The 25367-nt window shown below is 64.7% G+C and overlaps 6 protein-coding genes across 6 annotated transcripts in view; 5 read left to right on the forward strand and 1 right to left on the reverse strand.

Moving 5' to 3' along the window:
- Positions 1-2857, forward strand: part of CHLRE_01g054150v5 (uncharacterized protein) — a 7023-nt gene extending 4166 nt beyond the window's left edge. The window contains exons 9-10 of the mRNA XM_043059018.1: positions 283-696; positions 955-2857. Coding sequence (XP_042928932.1) covers positions 283-696; positions 955-1110 — 570 coding nt within the window. The 3' untranslated portion in view covers positions 1111-2857. The remainder of the gene's footprint in view (positions 1-282; positions 697-954) is intronic.
- A 1325-nt stretch (positions 2858-4182) lies between these two features.
- On the forward strand, positions 4183-5694 carry CHLRE_01g054200v5 (uncharacterized protein). Its single transcript, XM_001689756.3, has one exon. It carries the CDS (start codon positions 4434-4436, stop codon positions 4794-4796), a length of 363 nt encoding a protein of 120 aa, XP_001689808.1. The 5' UTR covers positions 4183-4433; the 3' UTR covers positions 4797-5694.
- Positions 5695-6087: 393 nt separating this feature from the next.
- On the reverse strand, positions 6088-12792 carry CHLRE_01g054250v5 (uncharacterized protein). The gene is made up of 15 exons (XM_043059019.1): positions 12566-12792; positions 12303-12393; positions 11929-12032; positions 11677-11733; positions 11316-11410; positions 10598-10936; positions 10117-10308; positions 9789-9885; positions 9125-9490; positions 8841-8925; positions 8418-8466; positions 8041-8164; positions 7707-7823; positions 7438-7539; positions 6088-7221 (listed from the first exon to the last, which is right to left on the reverse strand). Exons 1-15 carry the CDS (start codon positions 12710-12712, stop codon positions 7066-7068), a joined length of 2121 nt encoding a protein of 706 aa, XP_042928933.1. The 5' UTR covers positions 12713-12792; the 3' UTR covers positions 6088-7065.
- Positions 12793-14096: 1304 nt separating this feature from the next.
- Positions 14097-20956, forward strand: CHLRE_01g054300v5 (uncharacterized protein). Its single transcript, XM_043059020.1, has 6 exons — positions 14097-14278; positions 14367-18452; positions 18597-18869; positions 19076-19166; positions 19423-19517; positions 19739-20956. Exons 1-6 carry the CDS (start codon positions 14219-14221, stop codon positions 19799-19801), a joined length of 4668 nt encoding a protein of 1555 aa, XP_042928934.1. The 5' UTR covers positions 14097-14218; the 3' UTR covers positions 19802-20956.
- Positions 20957-21196: 240 nt separating this feature from the next.
- On the forward strand, positions 21197-22108 carry CHLRE_01g054350v5 (uncharacterized protein). Its single transcript, XM_001689757.2, has one exon. The coding sequence runs from the start codon at positions 21622-21624 to the stop codon at positions 22057-22059; it is 438 nt and encodes a 145-aa protein (XP_001689809.1). The 5' UTR covers positions 21197-21621; the 3' UTR covers positions 22060-22108.
- A 729-nt stretch (positions 22109-22837) lies between these two features.
- On the forward strand, positions 22838-25347 carry CHLRE_01g054400v5 (uncharacterized protein). Its single transcript, XM_001689758.2, has 6 exons — positions 22838-23071; positions 23250-23365; positions 23588-23750; positions 24089-24233; positions 24588-24666; positions 24855-25347. Exons 1-6 carry the CDS (start codon positions 23041-23043, stop codon positions 24894-24896), a joined length of 576 nt encoding a protein of 191 aa, XP_001689810.2. The 5' UTR covers positions 22838-23040; the 3' UTR covers positions 24897-25347.
- Positions 25348-25367: the final 20 nt, after the last annotated feature.

Raw genomic sequence — 25367 nt, forward strand, 5'->3', positions numbered from 1 at the left:
GGAGGGGAGGGGAGGGGAGGGGAGGGGAGGGGAGTGGAATGGAGTGGAGTTGCAACGGGTTGCGGAGGGGGACGGGGAAAGGGCAGAGAGGAGGCGAGGTGGGGGGCGAGGGAAGGAGGAGCGCTGTGCGGTTCGGAACGAAGCCATACCGGTAGTCACGGTACATGGCACTGGCACGCGGCACGGCGCGTGTAGCCCGCAATCCCCCCCAATACGGTGGCACTGCGCATGAGCCCACTGGCCGCACCTCAACCGGCCCCCACCCCCTGCCCCTCGCTGCAGGCCATCACCGCCGCCGGCTCGGGCTGCATGGCGGCGCTGTCCGCGGAGCGCTACCTCACCGCCAACAACCTGGTGCGCGAGTTCAAGCAGAAGGATGAGCCCGCAGCACACGGCCACGCGGCGGCGGCCGGCGGCAACGGCAACGGCAACGGCCACGCCGCCGCCGCGGCCAACGGCGGGTCCGAGGCCAAGGCCACGAGCTCCATTGACACGCCGGAGACCTTTGACCTGTCGGCCGACAAGCACAAGGGCCAGTACGCGCTGCGCAAGCTGTACCACGAGAGCGACCGCCTCATCTGCGTGCTGTACACGTCGCCCACGTGCGGGCCCTGCCGCACGCTCAAGCCCATCTTCAACGGCGTGGTGGATGAGTACACGGGCAAGGTGCACTACGTGGAGATTGACATTGAGCAGGTGCGGGGGCGGGGGCGGGGGCGGGTTGCGAGCTGCTGCTCGGGTGGAGTGCCGTGAGTGGCGCTTCAAGCGTGGGACGCACCACATGCCGTGGGCATGCGCAGCATGCGCGTTTGCGTGCTGCTGTACGGAAGCGGGATGCTTCTTGGGTGATGCGTCACACCGTAGGCACATCCCGTCCCGGTGCACTGCCGGACACACAGCTGCGGGTCGCTCACCCCCGTGTCCGCCGGCCCCGCTCGTGCCCCCTTCGCCCAGGACCCCGAGATTGCCGAGGCGGCTGGCGTGATGGGCACGCCCACGGTGCAGATGTTCAAGGACAAGGCGCGGGTGGAGCAGCTGAGCGGCGTCAAGATGAAGAAGGACTATCGCGCCATCATTGAGAAGTACGTGCCCGCCGCCGTGTCCGCGTGAAGCAGCCCCAGCCATGGGCTGCCTACTGAGGAACACGGGGAGAGCCCGCGGCGGAGCGGAGGCCTTTGGAGCCGTAGGCGGTCGTGGGGGCTGGAGGCGGCAGGAAGCCGGCGGACTGGCGGCCGAGGAGGCGAGCGCCGGCCCGCTCCATCTCCCCGCGTCTTGATCCTTGCTTCCCATGCAGCGGCGGTGCAAGCACGCGAGCTGACGCCGGGCGCAGTGAGCGAGTGGGCGGGGACTGGCAACCTGGAGCGGGAGCTGGACTTGGCGCCGACCCACTAGGCGCGAGCTTCTAGGTGTTGTTTGGTGACGAGGTTCGGGTCGGGATGCATGCTGCGAGGTGTCATTGGGGCTGCACGGTTTCGTCCATCGCATGCGCTGCCGCGAATGGGGTCCAGACGACAGCGCTTGGCTTCGGATTGCATCACATCGCATGTGGAGCAAGTGCAGAGGCGTAGTGTTGCTCACTCCGCCTTTAGGAGCTATGAGGGCTGAGGTTGTATCGGGCGGAGGGCAAACGCACTGCGTGCACGCACATAGCAAGCTGGACCACGGGCGCTGCTGTGCGTCGCACATTTTGTTCACGTCGGGCCTGACTTTGCGGGCTTTGCTCTTAAGAGTGCGGGACCAGCGGTTGGGGAAAGCCCAAACCTTGAATACATGATTGGGAGGAATGCCTGTGACTGCGCGTGTGCGTGTTTCAAGAGGGGCATGAACTTATGGACAGCATTGTCCCCAGGCAGATTCCCCACGCAGAGGGTTGTGTTCGGGGTCGGAGTGAGTGGCAGGTGTCAGTCCGTTTTATGCAGTTGGTGTCTGTGGTTATGTTTTATTTGGCAGGCGGACGTGCACGGCACCGTGGACCGCGCTGGACTCACATGTTCATCTAGATACGAGCATATACCTGTGTGCGCAATGGTTCATTGCAGAAGCGCCAGACATAAAGAGAGAGGGACGTGAAAGGCACCCGGCGAGCAGACCGCGAAGCGCCCACGTGTTGGAGGCACGCCTGGGCGAAGCCAGTCCTTTATTCGGTTGAGTGACACTGAGAGAGCATCGGGAAAGCAACCCCGGAGAGAGTGAGCCGTGCTGACGAGCAATTTATGGGTCCCCTTGGGCGACACCTTCCTTCTATGATGTTGCATCAAGGGATAGGTGTAATGGCAGGTACATGGCAGGCTGCTGAAAGGTTGTCCGGCGCACAGGCTGTGTAATGTTTAAGCTTTGAGCAACTGATCTGCTGCAACAACGGAAGACATGGCCTTTCGGGGATGCACTGGAATGACAACACCGTAGCTGCCATGCGGGGGGGGGGGGCGAGCCGCTTGCCGGAAGGTTGCCTGACTTGCCATGTCCCCGCCTGACCGTTGGGCCCAGCCAGAGGGCCTTGCTGGCGCTTGTGGCAGTAGGTCGGCATTGCTGGCGCTTCCGCACTTTGGTGCCGTTTTGGGTTCCATGGAGGCCGTGGAGGCCATGCGCCACCCCAGGCCGGAGGTGAAGCAGATGCTGGAGGGCGCGGCGCTACTAGAGCAGATCAAGGCGCGCCACCGGCCGCTGACAGCGGGGGGCGGGGAGAGTAGCTACTGCGAGGAGCCGGCGCTGAAGCGGCAGCGGCCTTGCGGACTCGCGCCAGGAAGAGGTGACGTCTGAAGGTGCGTGAGGCCCCGGCAGCGCTTGTATCTTACGAAGGCAGGGGCGGCGTCAGTGGCCGAATTCCTTAAAATGGCTTCGTTTAATTGACGAAACAGGCTGCCGCCGCTTCGTTCACCCCCAAAATGTTTCCGGGGGCTCCGCCCCAGACCCGCACGATGTCGACACCGACACGACACGCCCACTCCTCCCCTGCTTCCCGCCAACCCAACCTCACTCTCCCGCCAGGGGAACCCCTGTCTCCCGCCGTCAACACCCATAGATACAGCCCTTTGAGCCTTCTTACCATATGCCACGCAGGTTTCGGCCGTGGAGTAGCCGCTGGACCCCTCTGTCCTTGGCCAAAAGTGGCCGAAATCCCAAAGATGTCTTCGTCTGTTTGCCGAAAGACCCCCAAGATCCCGTGCGTTCTGGCCGAAATTCCAAGTCAAGCTCAAAAATATTTCGTCCGCCAGAGGCCTTTTTGGGCAAATTTCGTTCCGAACGAAGGAAGATACGAGCGCTGGGCCCCGGCCTAAGATATGTGCGTTATCTTCGGCAACATCAGCCCGTGGCACGGGGAAAGTGGGAAACAGTCTCCGGGTGGGCGCCCTGGTGACCGAGATCGCCCCCGGGCGAAGTTCGGGTGACAAGTATGCGTGTCAACCTTGTCCACGCAGGTTGCGCATTCGCAGATGCCGCAGACACGCTGATGCACAAGACCTGAGGAGTGCCTGGAGTCGGCGGCAGCCGATGCCGCGGCCGGCTCTACAAGGGGCGCGGCAGCGCTCGTCCGTGCCCAGCAGAGGACGGGGAAGCGCCAGCAGCAGCGGGAGCCGGCGCACCGGACGGTCGCCGACGTGGAACTGGTGTGGGGGGACTTCGCAGACGCTTGGAGCGGATGGGTTTTTCTGTGGGGCCCGCTGGGATCTGAGTGCCAGCATAGGTGGGGCTATAAGAGATGGGCAGCTGCCGGTGCGCCGGTGAGTTTTGAGCTGTCGGTACCGTATACTATTATACCGCAGGGATTGGTGAGGGGGGTGGTCTCTGCCCGGCAACTAGAGTAGGTCGTCGGCGTTGCAGGTGGCACGTCCCTGAGGTCCAGAGCAGATGGCGCTCGCGACTCGCGTCAGCAAGTCCCTCTTGTAACCAATGCAATCTAGGAATGGCCGGGCAGACCCGTGCTGGTTAGTAGGAGGCTTAGAAATTAGACGGCCGCGGGACTGGGGCCAAGGGAAGTGCCGTGCGACCTTGCGTGCGACCGTGTTTAGCCGCTTACTCGCCATATCCATTTGCCCTCCCCGGGTGATGAACGTTTGCAAACTTGAGCAAGACGATGATCAGGACTTGTATGAATGTTGGCCATCCCCCATCCCTGAGGCACGCCGCCCCAACGCCCCGGCCGTGCATATGTAGACCACAGTCAACAATAATAGTACAAACGTACTCACACGCAATCTAACTCGACCTTTCTAAAGCAAGGTTCTTCACCAAAAGTTGGAAGCCTTTGGGATATCAGCCTGTGAAAATATCTTCTCAGCAAAGACGTAAAAGACTTGAAGGTCTCGATAAGATAGGCAAAGGAGGAGCTTGCTAAGTGACTATTGTTTGTTGCGACATTGTTTCACAAGGCGTGAAGGTCTCAGCGTCACGAGGTCATTCACAAATCTGATTGTTCTCCAAGTACGGCTACAATGTTCCGGCGGAGCCCTAGCTGTGGGTCTAGCCTTGACAGCCTTTCAGGAAAGCGCTTTCCTGCTTTCGCGGTGAAGCCGAAGGAACCTGGCGACAACTACAGCGTGTGCTACGCGCAGTTCACGTTCGGCCTAGGGGTGGGTGACACCAAGGAGGAGGCTGTCAAGGACGCTGAGTATGTGCTGGCCCTGGGGCTGCACATGAGGGCTGACCAAGCGCCGATCCCCGAGCCGGTGGCCATGAAGGATGCCAAGGAGCTGGCCCGGAACACGCTCTCAAAGCTAGGTCTTCGGGAGGAGGACATAGAGTGGGTTACAGTCGAGGTCAAGCCCGAGGCTATCAAGGACGAAGTCTGGGACTAAGAGGGACGTGCTGACGTGCTGACGCAGCACCCGCAATGCGGTGTGAGGGTCTAGGTCAGGAGCTAGGTATGCAAGCGTGTACTCGCCAAGTAAGCCTGGAAGCGAGCAAGGAGTGGGGAGGCTCTGATGAGCGGCGGGGATAGGCGGGGATCATTGACATCCTAGCAGTGTATGGTCAATAGCAGGAGCAGGAGCCATAGTCGGTAAATGCTGATTGTCAACGGTTGGTGCAATCGAACAAGCCTCCCCTGGATGATGTGGGTACTTCAGACCCGAGCTGGACACGTGGCGGCGTGGCAGCAGGTTTGGCGCTGTCCGATCATTGTAATTGTGATCGTAATTGTAATAAACTGTCAGCCCCCTGCATTTTCAGGTTACCAGTGTGGTAGGCAGGACGGCATGGGGGGTACGAGCTAAACCTCCAAACCCCATGTCCCTGGTATCAGGCCAAAGGGTTGGGACGCTGTGCCGTTTGCGCATCCCTTCATATCTCGGGCTGTTGGTGACGGCATGGTTTTGCGCTTGCCGTATGACGCTGATTCCCCGCCCCCCTCGCCGTGAGAGGTTGTGCGTGGTTGGTGGCTCTGTGTGTGGGCAGGATGCACGTGTGGGCGACCGTTCTAGTACCTGGACGCTTGCGCCCTGGTTAGTGCGTGCGCTGTGCGTGTGTCCTGCGGCCTAGACGTTTCCCGGCACTCCTGTGCCTAGGCTTGTGGCGTTGAGGCACAGCGGTGGGGCTCTGGCGGGTTGAGGCTTGGCTAGGACTCACTGTGCGCGGAGTCACACGGACTTTGCCCGCGGGAGGGTTTGCAGCAAAGTCGGGGTTGGGCCCTGATAGCATGTGATGGCTCGGCGTCTTCGGGAGCTGGGACTGTCCCCTCTGTAACATCCGCATCCATGTCCCAAAACCTCCCGACCCCCCCTCCGGACCGACGACCGACCTCCGGGCCCACCGTTTACCCCCTAAAACGGCCCTCAAAACCCCTGACTTTGTAGCCAGGCCGGTGTCAATCGACTGCTCTCGGCGAGTTCTACAGTTGTATAGCTCCAGTTCAGCTGGAGGCACAACTTGACTGGCAGCCTTGCGACACACGTCCATGTGTCCATGGCCGACCACCGACCCTTCAGTCAGAATACCCGGACGTGTGCTTAAGCTCACAATTGCGCTGTCCATATGATGCTCGGGAGTGTGTGTGCCGGAAGAGATTGGTCGACTTTCTCCCGGGATCATGTGAAGAATCCCGGGATTTATGTGACGCTCGATGGCCGGCGGCAGCCTTGTCGCCATGACCCACACCAAGCCTTACAAGTTAGCATCAGCTCGCATAGTCTCCATGACACCAGTGAGAGACGCTCGAGTGGAGCTCTACGCTACAACGACGCCGATGCGGCCGGACATGCGGCCGCTTTCCAGAGGCCAAACGTTCTGCAAATGCTGTAGTCTGTGCATGCTACTGTGTGCTAGTGCTTGTGCTATTGGGCGGAGCGTTCAGAGGGGCGTTCAGGGCGCGGAGACGAAATCTGGCAGTCCCACCCACATGCGCGTGACGAAACCTTGGGAACCCCCCGATTCAAAAACGCCCACGCGCCCCGTGCGCACAGCCGCGCGACCACCTTGCTTACTTGCTCCTTCCTTGAGCAGGCACGATTGCCCCCTAACACCGTGCATTTTGTCGCGCATACCTGTAAAATTGAGCCCGCTGCAAAGACGAGCCCGCCCCAACTTTTAAAACTTTGGAATCCTGTGCGCGGAGCCACACGGACTTTGACCGCGGGAGAGTTTGCAGCAAAGTCGGGGTTGGTGGAGTCAAGTGGGGCCCTGATAGCATGTGATGGCTAGGCGTCTTCGGGTGCTGGGACTGTCCCCTCATCCGCATTCATAACTTTGCAACTACTACGCTGATTAAAACTCTGAAAGAAGTGAAAGTGGATTTGGATCGTCTCGTCAAGCTCTTTCGTTTTAGGACATGGGGCCTTTCCCAGTCGGAACTAAGTCACTAACCCCCCCCCCCTGCCTGTCCACCCCAATACCACACTGCAACAGCGCTGTCAGTCTGATTGAGCTATGCACCGTGTTTCCAAAATAACAAGTCTACATACATCAGGCCAAATCGCTGCGTCCATCCACGCGGACCGCCTTGATACTAGGTCGCAGTCGAAGTGCCCAAACTCAGAAAGGCCACACAATCAACCGGAGCGGACGGAAACGTAGCAACAATGCCCCAGCAACACCGTTTGTCTGTAGCGGCACCCGAGCTGCCCCAACTAGCTACTCCGCCCTGGCAGCCCGGCGCAGCACCGGCCGCACCCACAGCCCGTCCCTGGGCGCCAGTGTAAGGGCGGTGGCTGTGGGTAGCGGCACCTGGCCGGGCTGGAGGCGGAACAGCAGGCGCTGATACAGCAGCGCCAGGACCAGCTTGGCCTCCTGCCAGCGCGGGGCCGGGGTGGGGCGGGGGGGCGGGGCACTGGTGGGGGAGGCGATGAGGGAAAACTGGGCGGGGAGGCGGTGACCGTATCGTATGGGGCGGGCAGGACGGCCCGGGGCAGGAGGGCCCGGGGCAGAAGTAGCAACAATCAAGTGCAGAAGGGCAAGGCAAGCCGTTTGGAGCGAGCATGTGTGTACCGTATCCTCTCATCTCACCTGCATCGCGAACTTCCAGCCGATGCACATGCGGCTGCCGTAGCCGAACGGCGCGTGGGCACCCGGCACCCGCGCCGCCACCTCGGAATGCAGGGGCGATGCCTGACGCCAGGCGGCGCAGCCAGGCAGGGGTGGTGGGGATGCAGGAGCGTGTGGGTGACAGGGGAGGGCGAGGCGATACAGGCGCTTCAAAACACTCCCGCACGCTCAATTGCCAAATGGCCGTGACCCGCGTGTGTGTGTGTGTGTGTGTGTGTGTTTGCACTCACGGGCAGAAATCGCTCCGGGATGAAGTCTTCGGGTCGGGGCCACACGGCTGGGTCGTGGTGGGCCGAGTAGATGGCCAGGATGAGGGGGGTGCGCGGCGGCAGAGACACGCCGCCCAGCTGCAACAGCAGTGCGCGCAGGCAGGCAAAGCGCGGCCGTCACGCCGCAGGCAGCGCGGATAATGGTGTCCTCAAACGGATAGATGCAGTGAGGTGCGAGGGGGACAACTAAAGGAGAGCGATGACAAAAAGGACAGACGGCGGTAGGTACAGTATAGGCGACGGGGCCCTGCAGGGCCTTGCAGCGCAACCCCGCGCCGCCCTGCTGAGCGCTGACCTGCAGCGGCGCGCCGGCCTCCACGATGCGGGTGGTGGCGTGTGCGGGCGGGAACAGCCGCATGGCCTCGTTGAGCACCGCCTCGGTGTAGGGCAGGCGCGGCAGGTCGGACTCGGTGGGGGGCCTGAGCAGTGAGTGATGAGGCGTTGATGGTTGCGGTCGTAGAAACCGTAGTAATGTAACTGCCATGGGATGCATTGGCGTGCGTGTGCTGCTGGACGCAAGGGGTGTTGATGAGGGCCACGGCCGGGCTACCCATCTGGGCTAGCTAGGTGCGGGGCTGCTGCACGATTGCCTGTATGTGTTGATGGCCACACTACTCCTCACGCCGCGCACACAGTACACGCACACGCGCACACGCACACACGCACACGGACCTGTCCCGCCCCAGCACTGCGTCCACCTCCGCCAGCAGCCGCGACTCCACTGCACAGCAGTAGATAGGCAGGTTGCATCTATCATCATGCGTGGGGGCGGCGGTGACACGCCTAGGATGAAGTGAGGCGAGGCGGGGCGGGGCGAGGTGATTCGCTCCTCGAACCGCTTCCCAACACTCATGTTACAGCCCAGGCCAGGACGCAATCGACACGGCAGCCCGTGAGGCCCTTACTTACCAATGTTGCTGCCCCGGCTGCTTTAACAGCCCAACTTCCCCAGCGCGCCACCGGCGGCCACACCTATTGCGGCATGGCTACCCAGCCCTCATCCCGGCTGCGGTGCGTACCGTGCGGCTGTTCCATCTTCCGAGCCCGCCCTTCGCTCGCCCGCCCGCCCCCGGGGCCCTTCACTCCTCCACTCACCCTCCGGGTGTGTGGCCACACAGTATATGGCGAAGGCGAGTGCGTTGGCGGTGGTCTCGTAGCCCGCCAGCAGGAACGTCTGGACCTGTGGATGGGCGGTGTGGCCGCGCGGCCACGCAAGCGGGGAATGTATATATGTATGGGCGGCGGTGGGTGGGCAGTAGACGGCACATGACCACCTGCTGCCGGCGGGTGCATGCCCTCACATACACACATCTAGCTATCCACACAAGTTCACACACGCACTTTGCTCACAACGTCTCGCACAGCACCCATACGCGCACCTGCGCCGCCACCATGCGATCCGTCAGCGCCGCGCCGTTGGCCTTGTCCCGCGCCGCCAGCATCAGGTCCAGGAAGCTGCCGGCAGCCACACCGCTGCCGCCCACACCGCTGCCATCGCCGCCGCCGCCACCCACACCACCGCCGCGGGCAGCAGCATCGGCTTCCTCGGGGCCTGCCGGAGCAGCCGCCCCGTCCACTGCTGCTGCCGCAGCAGGGACCGCTGCACCACACATTGCCGCCGGCGCCTCGGCGGCGGCGGCGACACCGGTGGCGGTGGTGCCGCCGGCGGTGCGTGTGGTGGTGGCGTGCTGCTGCCGCCAGCTGCGGATGAGCTCCATGCAGGCGGCCAGCAGTGTAGAGCGGGCCTGTGCGTGGGTGGGGATGTGGGGCCAGGGGCGTGGGTCCAGGGGCGTGGATGGGCCAGGGGCCAGGGGCCCGCTGTCAGGTAGGTGTCAGTAGGGGCGATGAGGCTGTGTCGACCACACAGCGCGCGTGCGCATATGCGCATGGTTGAGAGGCATCCGTAGCTAGGGGGGAGCGGTACGGCGCGCAGTCGCTACCTCAACCGCCGCAGCAACCCAAATGCCACGTGCAGCCCGCACAGCTGCAGCCGCATATGTGCATGCATCCATTCCCGCTGTCCCCGCTGTCCCCGCCACCCACCCGCTGCAGGCGCTTGAAGGGCGGGTCGGGCAGGGAGTGCGCCAGCGGCACCAGGGCGGGCACCAGCTCCGGCAGTAAGAGCCCAATGCGCTGGTAGCTGGCAGCAAAGCGGCAGTAGCAGCAGCAGGCGCAGAGTAGTGGGGCGTTGCTGAATGAGCGGCGACACGGCAAGTAAGGTCAAGCCAGCCGCGCGCTAGCTCCCGCATGTGCCCCTGGATACGGCACCTGCTGTGTCATTTCCCCGATCGAGGCGCACCTTCCCGCCAGGGCTCAGCCCCAGCCCAGCCCAGCCCACCATCCGCTCATCCCGCTCATCTGAGCCTCTCACATGCTGCCGTGCAGTGCGCTGCCGAAACGGAACACGTCGCCGCACGCCACCGCCAGCCGCCTGCCGTACTTGCCGCCGCCGCCTGCGCCATCGGCCGTGGCGGTGGCAGTAGCTGCGGCAGCGGCGTCCTCCTCCTCGTCTTTGGTGCCCGTTCTGTAATTGCCGCTGGCCGTCAGGGTGCCGAACTCGACGCTGCGTACGCACCACGTCATCGGGAGGCGCTGGTGTGTGATGAGGAGTGAGAGCAGCTTATTACTAAGGGCGGGGATAGGGCCTGTCGACCCATCGGATCCAACCCGCCCTGCCTTTCTCCCCATCCGGCCACGAGCATCCCCCATTCCCCTTGGATTCCCAGCATAGACCAACGCACCCAGCACCCCTACACGCAAGCCACACACACACACACAATACACACACACACAAACACAAACACGCACGCGCGCATATATACACACACACACGCACATGCTGCCGTACTCACCCATATGCGGTGGAGCCCACCACCTGCAACGTCATGCCGCCCAGGGCCCGCCACACGTCCACGTAGCCCGCCGCCGGCCTGGCGCCGCCGCCCTCCCCCTTCCTCACCCCCTCTGCCTGTCCGCCCTCCGCCTGCCCCCCCTGCTTCTCCTCCCCCTTCCCCTCCTCCTCCTTCCCCTCCTCCTCCCCCTCCTTCTTTTCCGCTGCCTCCGCCGCCACCGCCTGCAGCTGCTGCGCCAGCCTCAGGCCGCACGCCGACATGAGCGGCAGGTAGCCGGACAGCGCGGCGGAGCTGAAGGCGGGCTGCCAGGCGCCGCGCAGCAGCCGCCAGAACTCGCCGCTGCACATACGTGCGTACAGGGGCCACAGGTGGGGGTGGGGATGTTGGTGGGGGCTTCGGCGTTGGTGGTGTCGGTGATGCGCGGTGTGCATGTTTGGCAAGCCGTGCGCTCAGGGTGTTGGTGGGGTATGCTCACGCGTCTCAGGGAACGCTTGGGCTTCACCTACGTCTCAACCGCGCAGCCACGACAGCACACCACCTGTCCCAGCAGCGGCCCACCTGTCCCAGAGCCCTCCCTACGCCCCAGTGTCCCAGCACCACCACCCACTCCCTGTCACCGCCCCTTCCACCCTCTCCCTGTCACCACCCCTTCCACCACCCTCTGTCACCACCCCTCCCACCACCGTCTGCACCCGCGCCCCGCCCCCCATGCCCTCACTGCGCCTGGAAGAGCCCCTCCGCGTCCAGGCGCCGCAGGTGGCCGCGGTTCAGGTTGGGCTCGATGATGACGTGGGAGCGCAGCCGCTGGCCCGCCTGGTAGGTGGTCAGAGGGGCAGGGGCAGGTGGTGAGAGGGGCAGATGGTGAGAGGGGTAGGTGGTAACGGTGGAGGGCGAGATGACAGGGACGGTGAGGACGGAGGCGGCGGGTAATAAGGCGGGGCGGTGGATGGCGGCGGCAAGAAGGCTGGCGAAGGAGGTGTGGGGCTCCACTGGCATGACCAAGCCGCCGTGGCTGGTAGGCGCACCCACGCCAACATGCACCTCCCCACACCTCCCCACCCATGCACCCACCCACCCACCTGACGCATGAGCTCCGCATCCGCCACCACCACCACCCACTTGCGGCCCATGGCAACCTGCGCGAGGGGTGGGGCACAGGGTCGGTGGGTTAGGTGTGTCTGGGAGAGCGCTGCATCGCCTACCCCATCACCCTCGTAGGGACCGACCCAAGCACTCACTCCCTCCCCGCCGTCAGTTCCCAGCAGCGCATTCTCGAAACGAGCTAGGCCCGTGCTCGAAGCCCCCAACACCCCCCTCCCCCGGCTCCACACCTTGAACACGGGACCGTACTTGGCGAAGCACTGCCGGAAGAAGAAGGGGCCGCCCGCCCGCATCATGGCCGGCACAGAGCCCAGGAGCGGCAGCGCGGGAGGGCCTGCGGGGAAGGCGGCGGGGCAGCGGTGGGAGCGGATGGATGGGAGCGGAAGCAGCGGTGGGGAGGGGCGGTAGCGCTGGAGCCGGGGGAAAGGCGGGTATGGAGTGTGGGCATGAGGTGCGGGCGGCGGTGCTTGCACGGGAGGTGAGGTGCCACGTCAACTACTGGGGGCCCCACGACGAGGCTGTGCCGGGCTTCTGCGCCTGCCCGCCAGGCTGCTACACCCCCTGACCCCCAGCCCCACCCCCACTCTTGCACACGCGCACGCACCGGGGATATGGCGCAGGCGCCAGCGCTGCAGCGGGTCAGCTAGCACATGCAGCGCCAGCAGCAGCGCCAGAACCGCCAATGCCCGAGACACCTGAGCGCAGAAAGGATGGACCAGGCCGCGTGACACGGCACGGTGAATAAAGGAGAAGAGCTCGCCTTGCTCACTCAGGCAAATATGGCAAGCGGAAGGTCGCGACCGCAGGTAACCGGCCCAGCGAGCCAGCGCCGTGGGGTGAGGGGTGAGGCAGCGCACTACTGCTCACCCATGGCAGCAGCGTCAGGCGCCCCGCCGGCAGCAGCGGCAGCAGCTCCTCCTGCTGCTGGACGGCGCTGTCAGTGGCGCCTGCAGCCGCCGCGAGCCGCGCGGCACCGGCCGCGAGGAGCGCCAGGCAGCTCAAAGCACGCAGCATTGTTTGCTATGTAAGAGAATGAGTCACAGAGACGGTATATCCAGGAAAGAGAGTGCACTGGAGAACCGCAGGCGCTGGAGACGATGAAATATGCGGCGTAACCTGGGGTAACCGAAGGTCAGCGTGAGCCGCGTTGACCCACCTCCCTTCCGGTGTGCACGAGACGTGGTCTGTAGCCAGCTGTATGCTGCGCCAGTTGTGTGACGCTCAGCACTGGATGCAGAGATAGGCTCTTCGAGGCCCTTTGCCCCACGGGTCGCCGCATGGGCAGGGCAGGGGAGCCCGACTGCCCGGTGGGGGCCTGGTGGGGAGTTGGTGGGGCCGGCAGGGTTGGGGCTGATTGCCTACATGGGCTGGGAAGGCTTGGAAGGACTCACACAGTTGAGCTCCCCACGTTGTGCATGGCGTTGCGGCGGGTGGGAGTGGGGATGGACGAGGGGCGCGCGTGCGCCCCTGCCACGTGCGGCTGTGGAAGTTGGCATGCATCCTCACCACTCCAGGCCAGGACACTAGTGCGGCATCGAGGCACGAGGAGAGCGTGTGTGGCCCCGGGTCCTGCAATGCGTGGCGGGCTGGGAACCCTGCCCTCTCACCACCCGGGGCTCAGATACGACTTCGGCGGTGGTCCTCTGGGAGAGTGGTTTACAAAGGAGATGGGAAGGGAAAGGCACAGCATCACACCGTCACGCGACTTGTGACGTTAGCAAGCAGAACGCCAGCCACCGAAATTCACAGGCATCCTCCGGGGCAATGCATCGGCAGAGGGCGCGGCCGCGGGCGAGCACAAGGCAAGAAGGGAAAGGGGTTTGTGACGGACGAAAAGGAGTAGACCGGTGTATCTGCCTTTGTTATGCAGGGCCCCCTGTCACCCGGTACCTTGTACTTTGTGGCGGGCCAGGGCGGTCTAGTGCCCTGCGGGCGGCTCGCCCTCCGGGGCTCACACACGGCATAGGCAAGCCCTTACAATCGGGGCACCGCCAGAGCTGACACAGTATGGCGCCGGTGAGGGGATGGAAATGGCTGGATAGCTTGCGGAGAAGGTAGGGCAGAAGGGAAGGTCGGCGTCTAAGGAACCGGGCGGGGTGTCTCCGACTCCCTGCCACCAGCTGGCTGCAGCAGCTGTCGTGCCACCTGGCATGAAGCTTGCGGGGTCAGACACGATTCCATGCAGGGCAGCCAGTGCAGTACATTGCTGTACATGCATATGCAGGGTGATGCTGGATTCTTCACGGGGTTCTTGGACGGGGCGCTGTTCCAGCGGCCCGGCCCACGCCCAGGGCGGGCTTGCATCAGCGCCACGCGTGCGACCTCATCAACGTTTGCAGACGCGCGGGAAGCAGTGCAGCTGTAACACAGCTATGCATAAGCAGAAACCAGACACTCTAAACCAACATTTTCGCTGGTCTTTACAAACACCAAAGGGCTTGAAGATGGCGGGTGCGAGCCCTAGTAGCGGTCCGGCTCTAAACTCCAGCTGTGCATGTGCTTGAAGTGCTTTGCAACAACATGGCCCTTGGACTTTCGCGCTGGGTGGACGACAACCTCGACCAGCTCTCGCGCCTTGAGGTGCGGACCTTTGGGCCACAGCAGGAGTACTGGTCAGGGACCGCTGCAGACAGCTTGCTAACGGCTTGCAAATGCTTATGACGCGCAGAGCCAGCTGCAAGCCCTTGCTGCTCAAGCGTTTGTCCATGTGAACGGTGTCGCTGCCGGGAGCTCGGCTCCTCACTACCGGGCTGTGCCGGAGTCTATTCGTGATGCCGTTCGCTCAGCTCTCGTTGCTGGCTCGTTCCCGGAGCTGCCTGGCGGGGCGATAGGAGGAAATGCTCCTGGGCTTCAAGCGTCTGACACGGCGCCATCTTCATTAGGCGAGCATGCGACCGATAGCAGCAAGGAGACGGAGGACAAACCGCTGGCGAAGCGGCGGAAGGTTCTCCAAGGGCAGCATGCTGATCGCATGCCGTTTGCGCCAGCTGCGCGTAACGACGGTCTCGCACATCTGTCTCTTGACGGCCTCATGCAGCTGGCGTCTGGCCTCGTTACTGAGCAGCCGCGCAAGCTTGGAACTATCTCGACGGGCTTACTATCCCGCCAAGGCTGTGTCGGGGTGGCTGGGTGCGGTGGAGACAACAGCGGCAAGCAGCGCCGACTGCCGGGCCTGCATGACGGGCCCATCGGCCGCGTTGGCAGCACCTCTAGCGGCGGAGACGCTCGGCGGTCACCACCAGGTGCCGGGCGCAGCCTTAGTGGTGGTGGTGGTGCTGCAGGCATGGGCGGCGGCATCAGCACTTTGCTCAAGAGCCACCAGTCGCAGCCGCATGAGCGGGGAGCGGCCGCAGCAGGCGGTGTCCCTCTCCCTCCATTGGCAGTGCAGCGGGCCTGGACTGACCCTGCTCTGGGCTCTGCCGCGCCCCCGCCGCAAGCCCAGCAGGCAACGCCGCTGGAGGCGCACGCCGCACCAGCAGGCGCCGTGCCTCAACCTCCGGCCACGCAGCCGGGTCACGAGCGGGATTGCAAGCTCCCTGATGATGGCATGGACCAGGCCGGCAGACCGGCGAATCGTGATCCAGCGCGCGGCGGCGGCGCTGCCAACGCTGCCAATGCAGGCGACGCAACTGGGAGGGCAGCGACGAATGGCGGGGCTGGGGCCGCGCCTGAGGCCGGGGCTGCGGACGACACGGATCGCGTCCTCTCGCAACAGCCGCAGCCACAGCAGGACGGCGAGGCGCTGCCGAAGAAGACTAGGCGCGCGCCGTTGTGGCTGCAGCAAATGCTCCCGGCGCGCAGCCGGCCGGGCGCTGCGCCTGCGGCCGGCACCAAGCGGCCTGCTGCCGCTGCGGGCGGCAAGAAGCGGGCTGCAGGTGACGCAGCTGCTGGCGGCGCCGATGCAGCTGCAGCGGGTCCGGTGTCCCGGCCCCCTGCTGACAGCACAGCTGCGCCGATGCCGGCGGCGGTGCAGTCGGGTGCGGCTGGGGCGGCTGCGCCTTTGGAGTCAGCGCTGGCGGCGCCCACTGTTGATATCCTTGGCGGTGGCAGCACCACGGCGGCGGCAGCAGCGGCGGCGGCAGCGGCGCCAGTTGCTGGTGGCATTCTGGAGCAGTCGCGTGGCTCGCCGCTGGCATCTGGTGGCGTTGGGCTGGGTGTGCGCTCGGACGGCAGGGACAGCTGCCACACCTCTCCGTGCAGCAGCGGTGGCGCCGGCAGCAGTGGTGGCGAGGAGGGGCAGCGTCGCACCTTGACGGGCTCCGGCACGCTGACCAAGACGCAGCTGCGGCGCAAGCGGCAGCAGCCTCAGCAGCAGTCACCTCCGACGGAGCAGGAGCCGCCGCCGCACATCCAACAGGAGCAGCCGCAGCCGGGGCCGCAGCAGTTGCCGGAGCCTCAGCCGCAATCTCAGGCGGAGCGCGCCGCCACCGCGGTCGCCGCAGGTCCACCTCTTGCAGCCGTGCCGCCTGCGGCCGCGGCTGCACCGGCGGCTGCCACCCCGGCCTCGTCTGATGATGGCCTCGTTGATGTACCGCTGGCCGCTCGCTTGGCCAAGCGGCAGAAGGGCGGGATGGCGTCGCATGCCGCCGCTGCCGGTACAAGCCCAGTTACGGCTGCCGCGGCGATCGGTGAGGGGCCTACTGCTGCTTCTGCCGCGGGCGTTGCAGGGCCTGCTGTCAAGGCTGGGAGCAAGGCGGGCGGTAAAAAGCCCAAGGTGCCCAGGAGGGCCGAGGCGGCCACTGCAGCTCCAGCAGCAGCTAAGGCGGCGGAGGCGCCGGCGGCGGTAATGACTGCCACCGAGAGTGCTACTGGGATAGGGTCCGCCACTGCGGTCGCCCAGCCCACTGGACCGGCTCCGGATCTGGCTCCGGCTCCGGCTCCAGACCTGGCTCCGGCTCCAGATCTGGCTCCGGCTCCGGCTCCAGATCTGGCCCCGGCAGCGGCTCCGGCTCCGGCTCCGGCAGCGGTCGAGCCCGCGCCAGGCCCAGCTTTGGGTGTGCTGCAGCCGGCACCCCAGGCTGCGCAGCCTGACGCGGACAGCACTCCGTCGGAGGCAGCGGTGCCAGCTTCAAAGCCCTGCGAAGTTGCCGAGCTGCACGCCGTGGGATCCGAGGGCGCTGTGGCGGCCGTGCCTGGGCTTGCTGCAATGCCAGACGCAGCTGCCGCTGATGCTCCCATGGCACCAGCTGCCGCGCCTTCACCGATGGCTGGCCCGGAGCCGCATGCGGCACCCGACTCCGCAGCTGCTGATGCCTCAGCTTCGGCTGCAGCCGCTGCTGCTGCTGCTGCTGCCACGGCAGCTGCAAGCGCAGACGAGGAGCTCGATGCAGGGGTTGCGGCTGCAGCGGATGCGGCCGCTGACGTCGAAGCGGCCCTTGACGCCGCTGCTGGTTGGGACTTCCCGCCAGAGGAGCAGCCGCAGCAACCGCCGGCGCCTGCTGCCAAGCTGGAACGCAAGTTCAAGCCCTCAGCGCCGCTCCGGAACCGCCAACGCCTTGTGCAGCCGCAGCAGCCCGTGGAAGCCGCTCCTGTACCGGAGCCTGTGCCTGGTAGCGCGGGGCTAGCCGCAGCCGCCAACAACACGTGTGCTGTGGACGTCAGCCTACCGGTCCGAACTGGTTCGGCGGTACCCGCGGCGGTGGTGGTTGAGGTTGAAGCCGTGCAGGCGACGGCGGCGGTCGACGCGGCCACAGCCGCAAGCGCCATGCCGGCTGGGCCTGCGCAACCGGCTGCCAACGCATCGGCTGCCAACACTGCCGCCACGGCACCGGAGCCGCACATGAGTGCTGTGGCACGTGGAGCGGCTGCTGACAGCACGGCCGCTGTTCGCCCCACCGGCTCCGGCTGCGACGGCGCAGGCGCAGCCGCAGCTGCGGCCGCGGCGCCGGCCGGAGGCGCGGCACGGCAGTCCAGCGGCGGTAGCCAGCCTCCCAAGCATCCACAGCCGCACCACGCCGGGCCCGCCAGGACGTCGTCCTCGGCTCGTGCCGCGGCCGCCGCCCATGAGAATGAGGTGGCGGCGCTGCGCACGCATGCCCAGCTGGCGGCAGCTGCTGAGTACCTGGCGGCGCACTTGGGCGAGGACGGCGCCGCAGCGGCGGCGGCAGAGGCGGCCGCCGCCGCGGCGGACCAGACGGAGGCGGCGGCGGCGGCGCGTAGCCGCGGCACCAGGCCGAGCAGCAGCGGCAGCGGCGGGCTGGCGGATGCCGGCGCGCCCCGCAGCACTGCGCGCGTGCGAAGCACGGGCAGCGGCGGCGGCGGCACGCGGCCCGACGCGGCGGCGCGTCCCGCCGCCAGCGGCGGCATAACTGGGCCTGTGGCCCAGGCTGCCGCCTCCCACAGATCTTCTGGCGGCGGCGCTGCCGGCGCTGCTGCGGCGCCGCCGGCCGCGTCAGGTGCCTTCACGGCATCTGGGTGTGCAGTGGGCGCGGCGGCAGCCGGCCCCGGGCTCTCGGCGGGCCCGGCCGGTGGCAGTGACTGCGCGGACTACGCGCCCGGCTGCGGCTTGCACCGCGCGCCTGTGGACACGGCGACCAGCCCCGCGCGGGCATTCGGCGGTGTCGGCGTGCCCCCAAAGGCTGGCGCTGCTGCTGGTGCTGCTGGCACTACCTGCGATGCCTCTCGCGGCGGCTCCCCGGACCCCGAGGGCGGAGCCGGGGGCAGCCGCGGCGGCGCGACGTCGGAAGGCGGCGGCATCGGCGACGGCGAGGAGGCGGTGTCGGAGATCGAGCGCGAGGAGTGGCGACGCCGCCGGGTGGGTGTGGTTGAGCGGAAAGCATGGCACGGATTGCTCTTGATTGCGTGGATGGGCGTGAGAAGTTCGTTATTGATCTGCAGTGAGGGCTCCGTCCGTGCGGCTATAGCTGACTGGTTGCATCGTTGCACGGGGTGATTGCAGGCTGAGATAGAGCGCCAGCGTGCCGAGGCGGCACTGGAGCGCGAGGCGGCACGGCGCGCCCGCGCCGCCGCCGCCGCACCTGGCGGCTCTGGCATGGGTGGCGCTGGCACCGCCGCTGGCAACCCCAACGCTGCCGCTGCTGTGGCGGCCGCCGCCGCAGCTGCGGTGGACGCGGAGCTGCAGCGGCGCATCCGGGAGCGGCTTGCGGAGCACCACCAGGCGGCAGAGGCGGCGGCGGCGGAGGCGGAGGCCAAGGAGCAGCTGAGGATCCGGGTGAGAGCCGTGGCCTTGGGGCGGTGGCGGGAGATGTGCGTTGGCAGCAATGGAGTATGGGCATGCTTGGGGGCGGCTCCCATCCTCGTCTGGCGTCTAGTGCGCGCCGTGCACGTAACCGTCACCGCAAAACGCCGGGTCCTTCCGGTCTCCCAGCGTCGTTCAATCCATATACCCCCACCTCCCCTGTCCCCCTGCGCCCGCAGGTGCGCCTGCAGCTGCAGGACCGGCACCGCAAGGCGCTGCAGGAGCGCAACCTGGGCAAGCTGCTGCGCGGCCTGGGCGCACTGCCCAAGAGTGAGTGGCTTTCACCGCGCCGCTGGCGGGCAAGCCGACAATCAGCACAGGGCATGCCCGTGGGGCCTGCCTGCATGCCGCCCACTTGAACCGGGGCATGCACCAGCATCAGCCATGCAGGTGGCCCTCCCATCCTCTTGCACGCCAACCCGTTCCATTTTGCAGCACCAGCGTGTCCTACTGCATCCGCCCCCTAAACCTGCCTTGCCTCCCGTTTTTACTCCTATGCCTTGCCCCCTTGCCTTGCGCCCTCCAGCCGCTCCGCCACTGCGCACGGTGGAGCAGCGCAGCCGCGCGCTCAAGGCCGCGAAGATCCGCTACCACCCGGACAAGGCCGCGGGCACGCTGGAGGTGAGCGGGATGGCGCTCCGCGGTGCGGTGCGGTGCGGGGACGGCGGAGGCCCAGAGCCGGCTGTTGGCGCCACAGGGCGCATTTGGACTGGGCATGCACCCGGGCGGTTATGTCCCCGACACGTTGGCGTCATGTCGCGTATGTGGTCAGGGGCCCTCTCAAGTACAGAAACGTGACACCGCTGCATGTTGACTTTGCTCTCGCATTTTTGTGATCGCAGGCTCTTGTGTACGCGGAGGAGGTGTCGAAGCTACTGAACAGCTGCGAGTGGAACGGGCTGTAGCGGCTGGACGGCGGTGGGGCTCGTTGTGGACTGTCTTCAGAGGCAGCTCGTCCAGCTGTCAGGCACACCGGAATGGGATACCGGCAATCCGGCCTGATGTGCATTGAGACGTTGCCTGGTTGGTGTACGCGTACGTTGTGTTGGTACCATTACCGGTACTGGTCAGCAAGCACCACTTGCCTTGCCGGTGTGTACATATAGCTTCTTCTACATCTGTCCGCTCGGGTTTGTTTGCGGGTTCTACGATGCAATCATGGAGTCGCTGTGGGGCACGTAGCTCTGCCATGAAGAGGCCCTTCAAACAGAACACATGCTCTCTGAATTTAACCCTCACTGTTCGATCAACGGCAGCTGGATTCACTGTTCGATCAACGGCAGCTGGATTTTGGTGGTTTTGGGGATGGCTTTCATGGCCCGTGTGTACGTTTCTGTAAACTTAGGGCCCCCCACCTGGGTGTTTGTACACGAGATCTGCGTGGCATCAGGTGGTCTTGCACTGCATTGCTGGAATGTGGACCCGTGGCCTGTGGCGTATGCGGTGTGCTTGCGCGCTCGGATTGGCCCCTCTTGTCGTCTTGCATTCATATGCGGACAGACTTGTGGCTTTCGCTGCTGCTATCCCATCTGTGTAGATAGAGCGGTGGCGCCTTAGGGCCAAGAGTAATGATGGAGCGGTGGGTGGCGGCAACTGCAAGGTGTCTCAAGCTGGGGCCGTGCGCAGTCTGTATGCATTGGTCAACCGGGCTTCACTTCGGCCAGGACCATCGTCTGAAACTAGGCAATCTGTTGAACCTCAATTTGGGCTGAGGAACCTGCCATGCTATAACACACTACGTCTCCTGCAAACAAGGGTAAGAAAGGTGGAATGTTGTGCAACTCGCCGGGTCATGCCTGTCGACGCGCCTGAATGCAGCTGAACTGTTGAACTCGCCTTCCGCCCTTTCCCGTGAGGGTGTGAGGCTGGTGGCACGCCACGGACGGGGGTGTCCTGAAACGCTGAGCTCGAGGGGGTCAGCCCAAAAAGCCAATGCACACAGTGTCGGAAGAGGGTGTCGTAGCGCGAGTACGGCATGAAAGTCAGGTGTTGCTGTCCCGCCGCTCATGGCGATGGCTCCTGTGACGAGCTGATTCGGGATGTCCAAGGATAATGGCTGATTGTTGAAGTCAGTGCGGTGTGGCAGGGTGCGGCCCTTATGTTCCTGTCCAGCTGCCATGGGGGAGGCCACTGGGCGAGGTCGGCACAACCCGGTCTCACCCGCGTTGTGGGCACCGTCCAAATTTGCACTCGCTTCAACCCCGCAAAACTGGTCGGGGCAAAAGTCCGACTAGGAAACTAACCTGACCTACCCCCCACAAATCGTATTATGTCGCTTTTACCATTTCATTCAGGGAAGCCCTACTACTATTGCTGTGTGTGTGAAGCTGTTTTGGACCCTAGCCATTTGTATTGTAGACGAATTAGCTTTGAAAAGGTACAGAATCTTCAGGGCATTAGCGCGGCCGTCCGCGATGTCCTCTCGCGTCAGGGCGATCACGCGTTGCCATACGTGCACAACATTTGTTACAAGCGCGTGCTAGCTTGTCAGTCAGCAGCAACTCGCAGCGTGCCAAACGCGAAGGAGAAGGCGCGCCGGCTGAGCTTGGGCGTGGGCCCGACGAGCAAGCGCCAGCGGCCAAGCAGCCTGGCGGAGGCGGAGGCGGAGGCGGAGGATGATGGGGATGATGGTGGGGATGTGGAGGTGGTGGTAGGGGGAAAGGGTGTGCTGGTGCTTGGCAAGCGGCGGCGTGTACCGCTGCCGCAGGCGGACGTGCCTTCCAGCATGCCGCTTGCTGAGGGGGAGCCTTCTCTGGCTGGCAAACCTGACTGGCAGCCACTGCTGTCAGCCAGCGTCCCGCACTCGTCAGGTGTATACTGGATCGGGCTACGACGTGACGGCAAGGTGGTGCCATTGTACCACGGCCAGGCCAGCCACCTAGATGAGCGTGTAGCAGATCACCGCAGGGCGCTTGAGGGGCGTGGCCCAGACACGCCAGGCGTGTACTGGGGCCTGTTTCTGGCAGCACAGGTGGGCGCGGTTGTGGTGCGGTGGGAGGAGACGGTGGAGCCCAAGGAGGCGGAGGCCCGTGAGCTCAGCAGCCGCAACTACGCGTTCAACTGCAACGCCAACGGCGGCTACCGCATCAAGGCTGGTCTGCAGGCGGTGGGCATCAGCCCTGCGGAGGTGCAGGAGGCCTGGGCCAAGCTGGCCAAGCTGTAAACACAAATCGGGACACTCCTGTCGTGTCAGATCCGTAGTCCGACATTTGCCCCAGTGCCGTACGGCCCTTTCCGTGCGGGGGGTCTTGGGGGCAGATAGGGGGGTTCCCCGACGGCAAAAAGGTCACCCCTGACTCCCCCGCGCTCTCAGGCACTTCTCATACATAGCATTGACCTGCTGGTTGAGTGGCAGGGCGGTCTGCGCTCGCCTGCGGTCGAAATGGACGGGTTTTGGCCAGCCAGCCAGCGAGCTCGATGGGTACGTGCAGGCACGGTCGAGCGGAAACGTGCTGGAGGGGGCATAAACTCACTCAACATGCTATTTAGACACATTATACCGCATTGGAATGTATCCCGGAGCAAAATGCAAGAATCAGCCGACCGCCCATTTCGCGACCGAGGTCCCTGAAGCAGCCATTTCCTCAATATCTCAGCGTTGCCGTGCCTATACGTAGCTATAAGTAGATGTTAGAGGGTCTCTACGGGGGCTAAAAGCAGCTCTTCGCGCAAAATGTCGGGGCATGCAGCTGCATTTCGCGAGCTCGGCGAACGGACAGGCCGCGGCAGGGCCCATAACAGCTAATCATAACATACATATGTCATGAATAGGCACTTGGGACGGTTTGGGCCTTGGACGGTGCCGCGTGTATGGGCACGTCCCGGGTGAGACCGGGTTGGGTCGGCAACGGCAGCAGGGACCACGGAAGGGACGATCCGGGCAACCGCCGCTGCTGTCAATCCCCCCTCCCTCCCAACCCATAGCATTCTCGTGCCACCGCGTTAAGTTTTCAAGGACACAATGAATCTCCTCGCACGTCCTCACATCGCGGCCGGGCTCTATCCATCCACACGTAGGAAATGCTATGTGCAGACAGGCGCTCAGCAGCTCAAGAATCGCTTGAATACAAGTATCAGGGCTCAAAGTAACAATTCCAGCAGCGAGCCCACACAGGAGTATGTGACGGGCGGAGAAGTTGTGCGGATGCCGCTTGGCGCCGTCCAGCAAATGCCCGGTGAGCTGTCAACCACTTCATTAATGGAAACAAACCAGCGATGAGGTTTGATCTGTGTCGTCCACTCTGGGCTGGGAGGGGTGGTCACTTGCTTCTCGCTGGCCCGCTTGCGGCCATACACCAGCCCCTGCTCCCCCCGCCGGACCCCCCCCCCCCCGTCCTCCCTCCCCGCACGCAGAGTCCCAGCAGGCTGCTGTGGTGGCTGGCATCTTCGCTGCCTTGGCTGCCAGCACCTACCTGTGCTGCACCGTGGCGGGCCCAGCCATCGCGGACAACCTGCCGTGGCTGTACCAGGTGCGGCTGCGCGGGGCGTGTGGCCGCGCGGGCGTGCGGCTGCGGACTGCGTAGCTTGGTTAGGCTGCGGTGTATGTCCCTGGACCTACACAGGAGTCGCGTGCCCCTGGACCTACACAGGAGGCGCGCGCCCCCATGTGCCATACGCATGCCCCCTTCACCCCCACCACCACCGCCTCCACAACCGCCAGTGTCACCCCCCACCGCCGCTGCTGCACCCAGGACTTCGTGGCCAGGCGCACTGTGGTGCTCGGCGGCATCTTCGCGGCGGCGGGTGTGGCGCACTTCACCAGCAAGGACGCCTTCGAGAGCATGGTCCCGCGCCCCGGCGCCTGGGGCTTCTGGAACCTGCCCGGCTCAGCCGCCTTCCACGTGGAGTGGACCGGTGCGGGCACGGGGCATGTGTGTGTGTGTGTGTGTGTGAAAACTTTAAAACGAGAAGAAAGCCCGCCCAACGACGTGTGTGTGTGTGTGTGTGCGTGTGTGCGTGTTTGCTCCAGATGCACCGGGTTTGAACCTCCATGGTTTTGTGTGTTGGCTTGCGGCTGGCGTGCTGCAAAACGAAGTGTTCTTTGGCTGGGGGCGGGAGGGGAAGTGTGTGGTCAAGCACGCGCCATACTGGCAGGTAGGGCTGCTGCCGCACCCGGCCACCAGACCGCCGCACATACAACATCCCCTGCAGGTCCATGCCCACCAACCTGACCGCCTCTGCCACCGCGCCAGGTGTTGCCGAGATCCTGGGCGGCGGCGCGCTGGTGGCGACCAGCACCGTGCCGGCCCTGGCCGCCGCCTACCCCTGGCTGCAGCCGGCGGCGGCGGCCGGCCTGTTCGCACTGACCGCTGTGGTGACGCCCAGCAACATCTACATGTGCGTCGGGGTGGGGTGGGGTTGGGGGGTAACATTCATACCGTACTTAGTTCGGGCGGAGCTGTCACAGGAAGCGTGCTGCAACTGGCAGATGCTATGGCACATGCGCCCAGCCCTTGGAAAGTTTAGGGGAAAGCTCCAGGGGGTCTGCATCAGGGTGGGGCCGCTTGGGCAGGTGCAGGTGCCGGTATTGCGCGGATTACAATACACACCAGCCTCACATGCAGCTCGCACGACGTGGCTGCTGATGCGGCGCCGGCGCGCCCCTCTACAAGCTCTCCCGGCTCCAGCCACTCCGGCGCCCGCGACCTGTCACATCAACGTGCCGCTGCCACGTTGCCCCCTTGCCACCAGGTTCACACACAACGCGCCCGGGCCCGTGCCCAAGGTCATTCCACTGCCGGGCCACTTCATGCGGCTGGTGGTGATGCAGGTGTGTGGGCGGCGTACGGTAGTTTACTCCAGAATCCAAAGCAAGCCAAGCGAGTGAACCCAAACCCGCCAGCCAGTGTGTGCATGTGGCGCTGCAAACAGTTATTTCCGTCGCCGCGCGGTGGCTTGATCGCTTCCACACTCCGCTCCGCAAGCCTGATTGCTCCTCCCGCTCACTCCTGGATGCAGGGATTCTTGCTCAGCCAGTTTTGGGACATGGCGCACCTGTGACCCGCTTGGCATACACACCAGTAAGCGCCGCTTGGACGTGCGGCGTCCTCCAGCTGGTCTGGTGGGGCAAGCATTGTACGCTTCGGCACACTCGCGCGCCGCCGGACTGACCAGGCAGGCGGGGCTTCACGATTGCACTCTGAGGCAACTCTAGGCACGTGTGAAAGGGCGGTTTGCGAAGCCGGACAAGGCAGGTGGTGATGCCGTGCATGAACGTGACGTACTAACGTGTGACTGTGACAGGGCCTGTCGTACTGTTTGCGAGGGCGCAAACGTGGAACGGTGTAGGCGCTTTCTGCATCCCCTCTGCGTGCATCAGATTGATACCGGTAGTGAGTGTGCCGAAACTTGACATTGTGGTTAGACCGTTAGAGCCTGCGAAAGGACTCAGAAAAGGACCCCTGCACACTGGGGACTGTCCCGATACTCGATACTGTAATGCTGCATTGACGAGCCTGAGTCGAGAGGGGC

This window comes from Chlamydomonas reinhardtii, chromosome 1, assembly GCF_000002595.2.
Source record: "Chlamydomonas reinhardtii strain CC-503 cw92 mt+ chromosome 1, whole genome shotgun sequence".
Classification (NCBI taxonomy): Eukaryota; Viridiplantae; Chlorophyta; class Chlorophyceae; order Chlamydomonadales; family Chlamydomonadaceae; genus Chlamydomonas; species Chlamydomonas reinhardtii.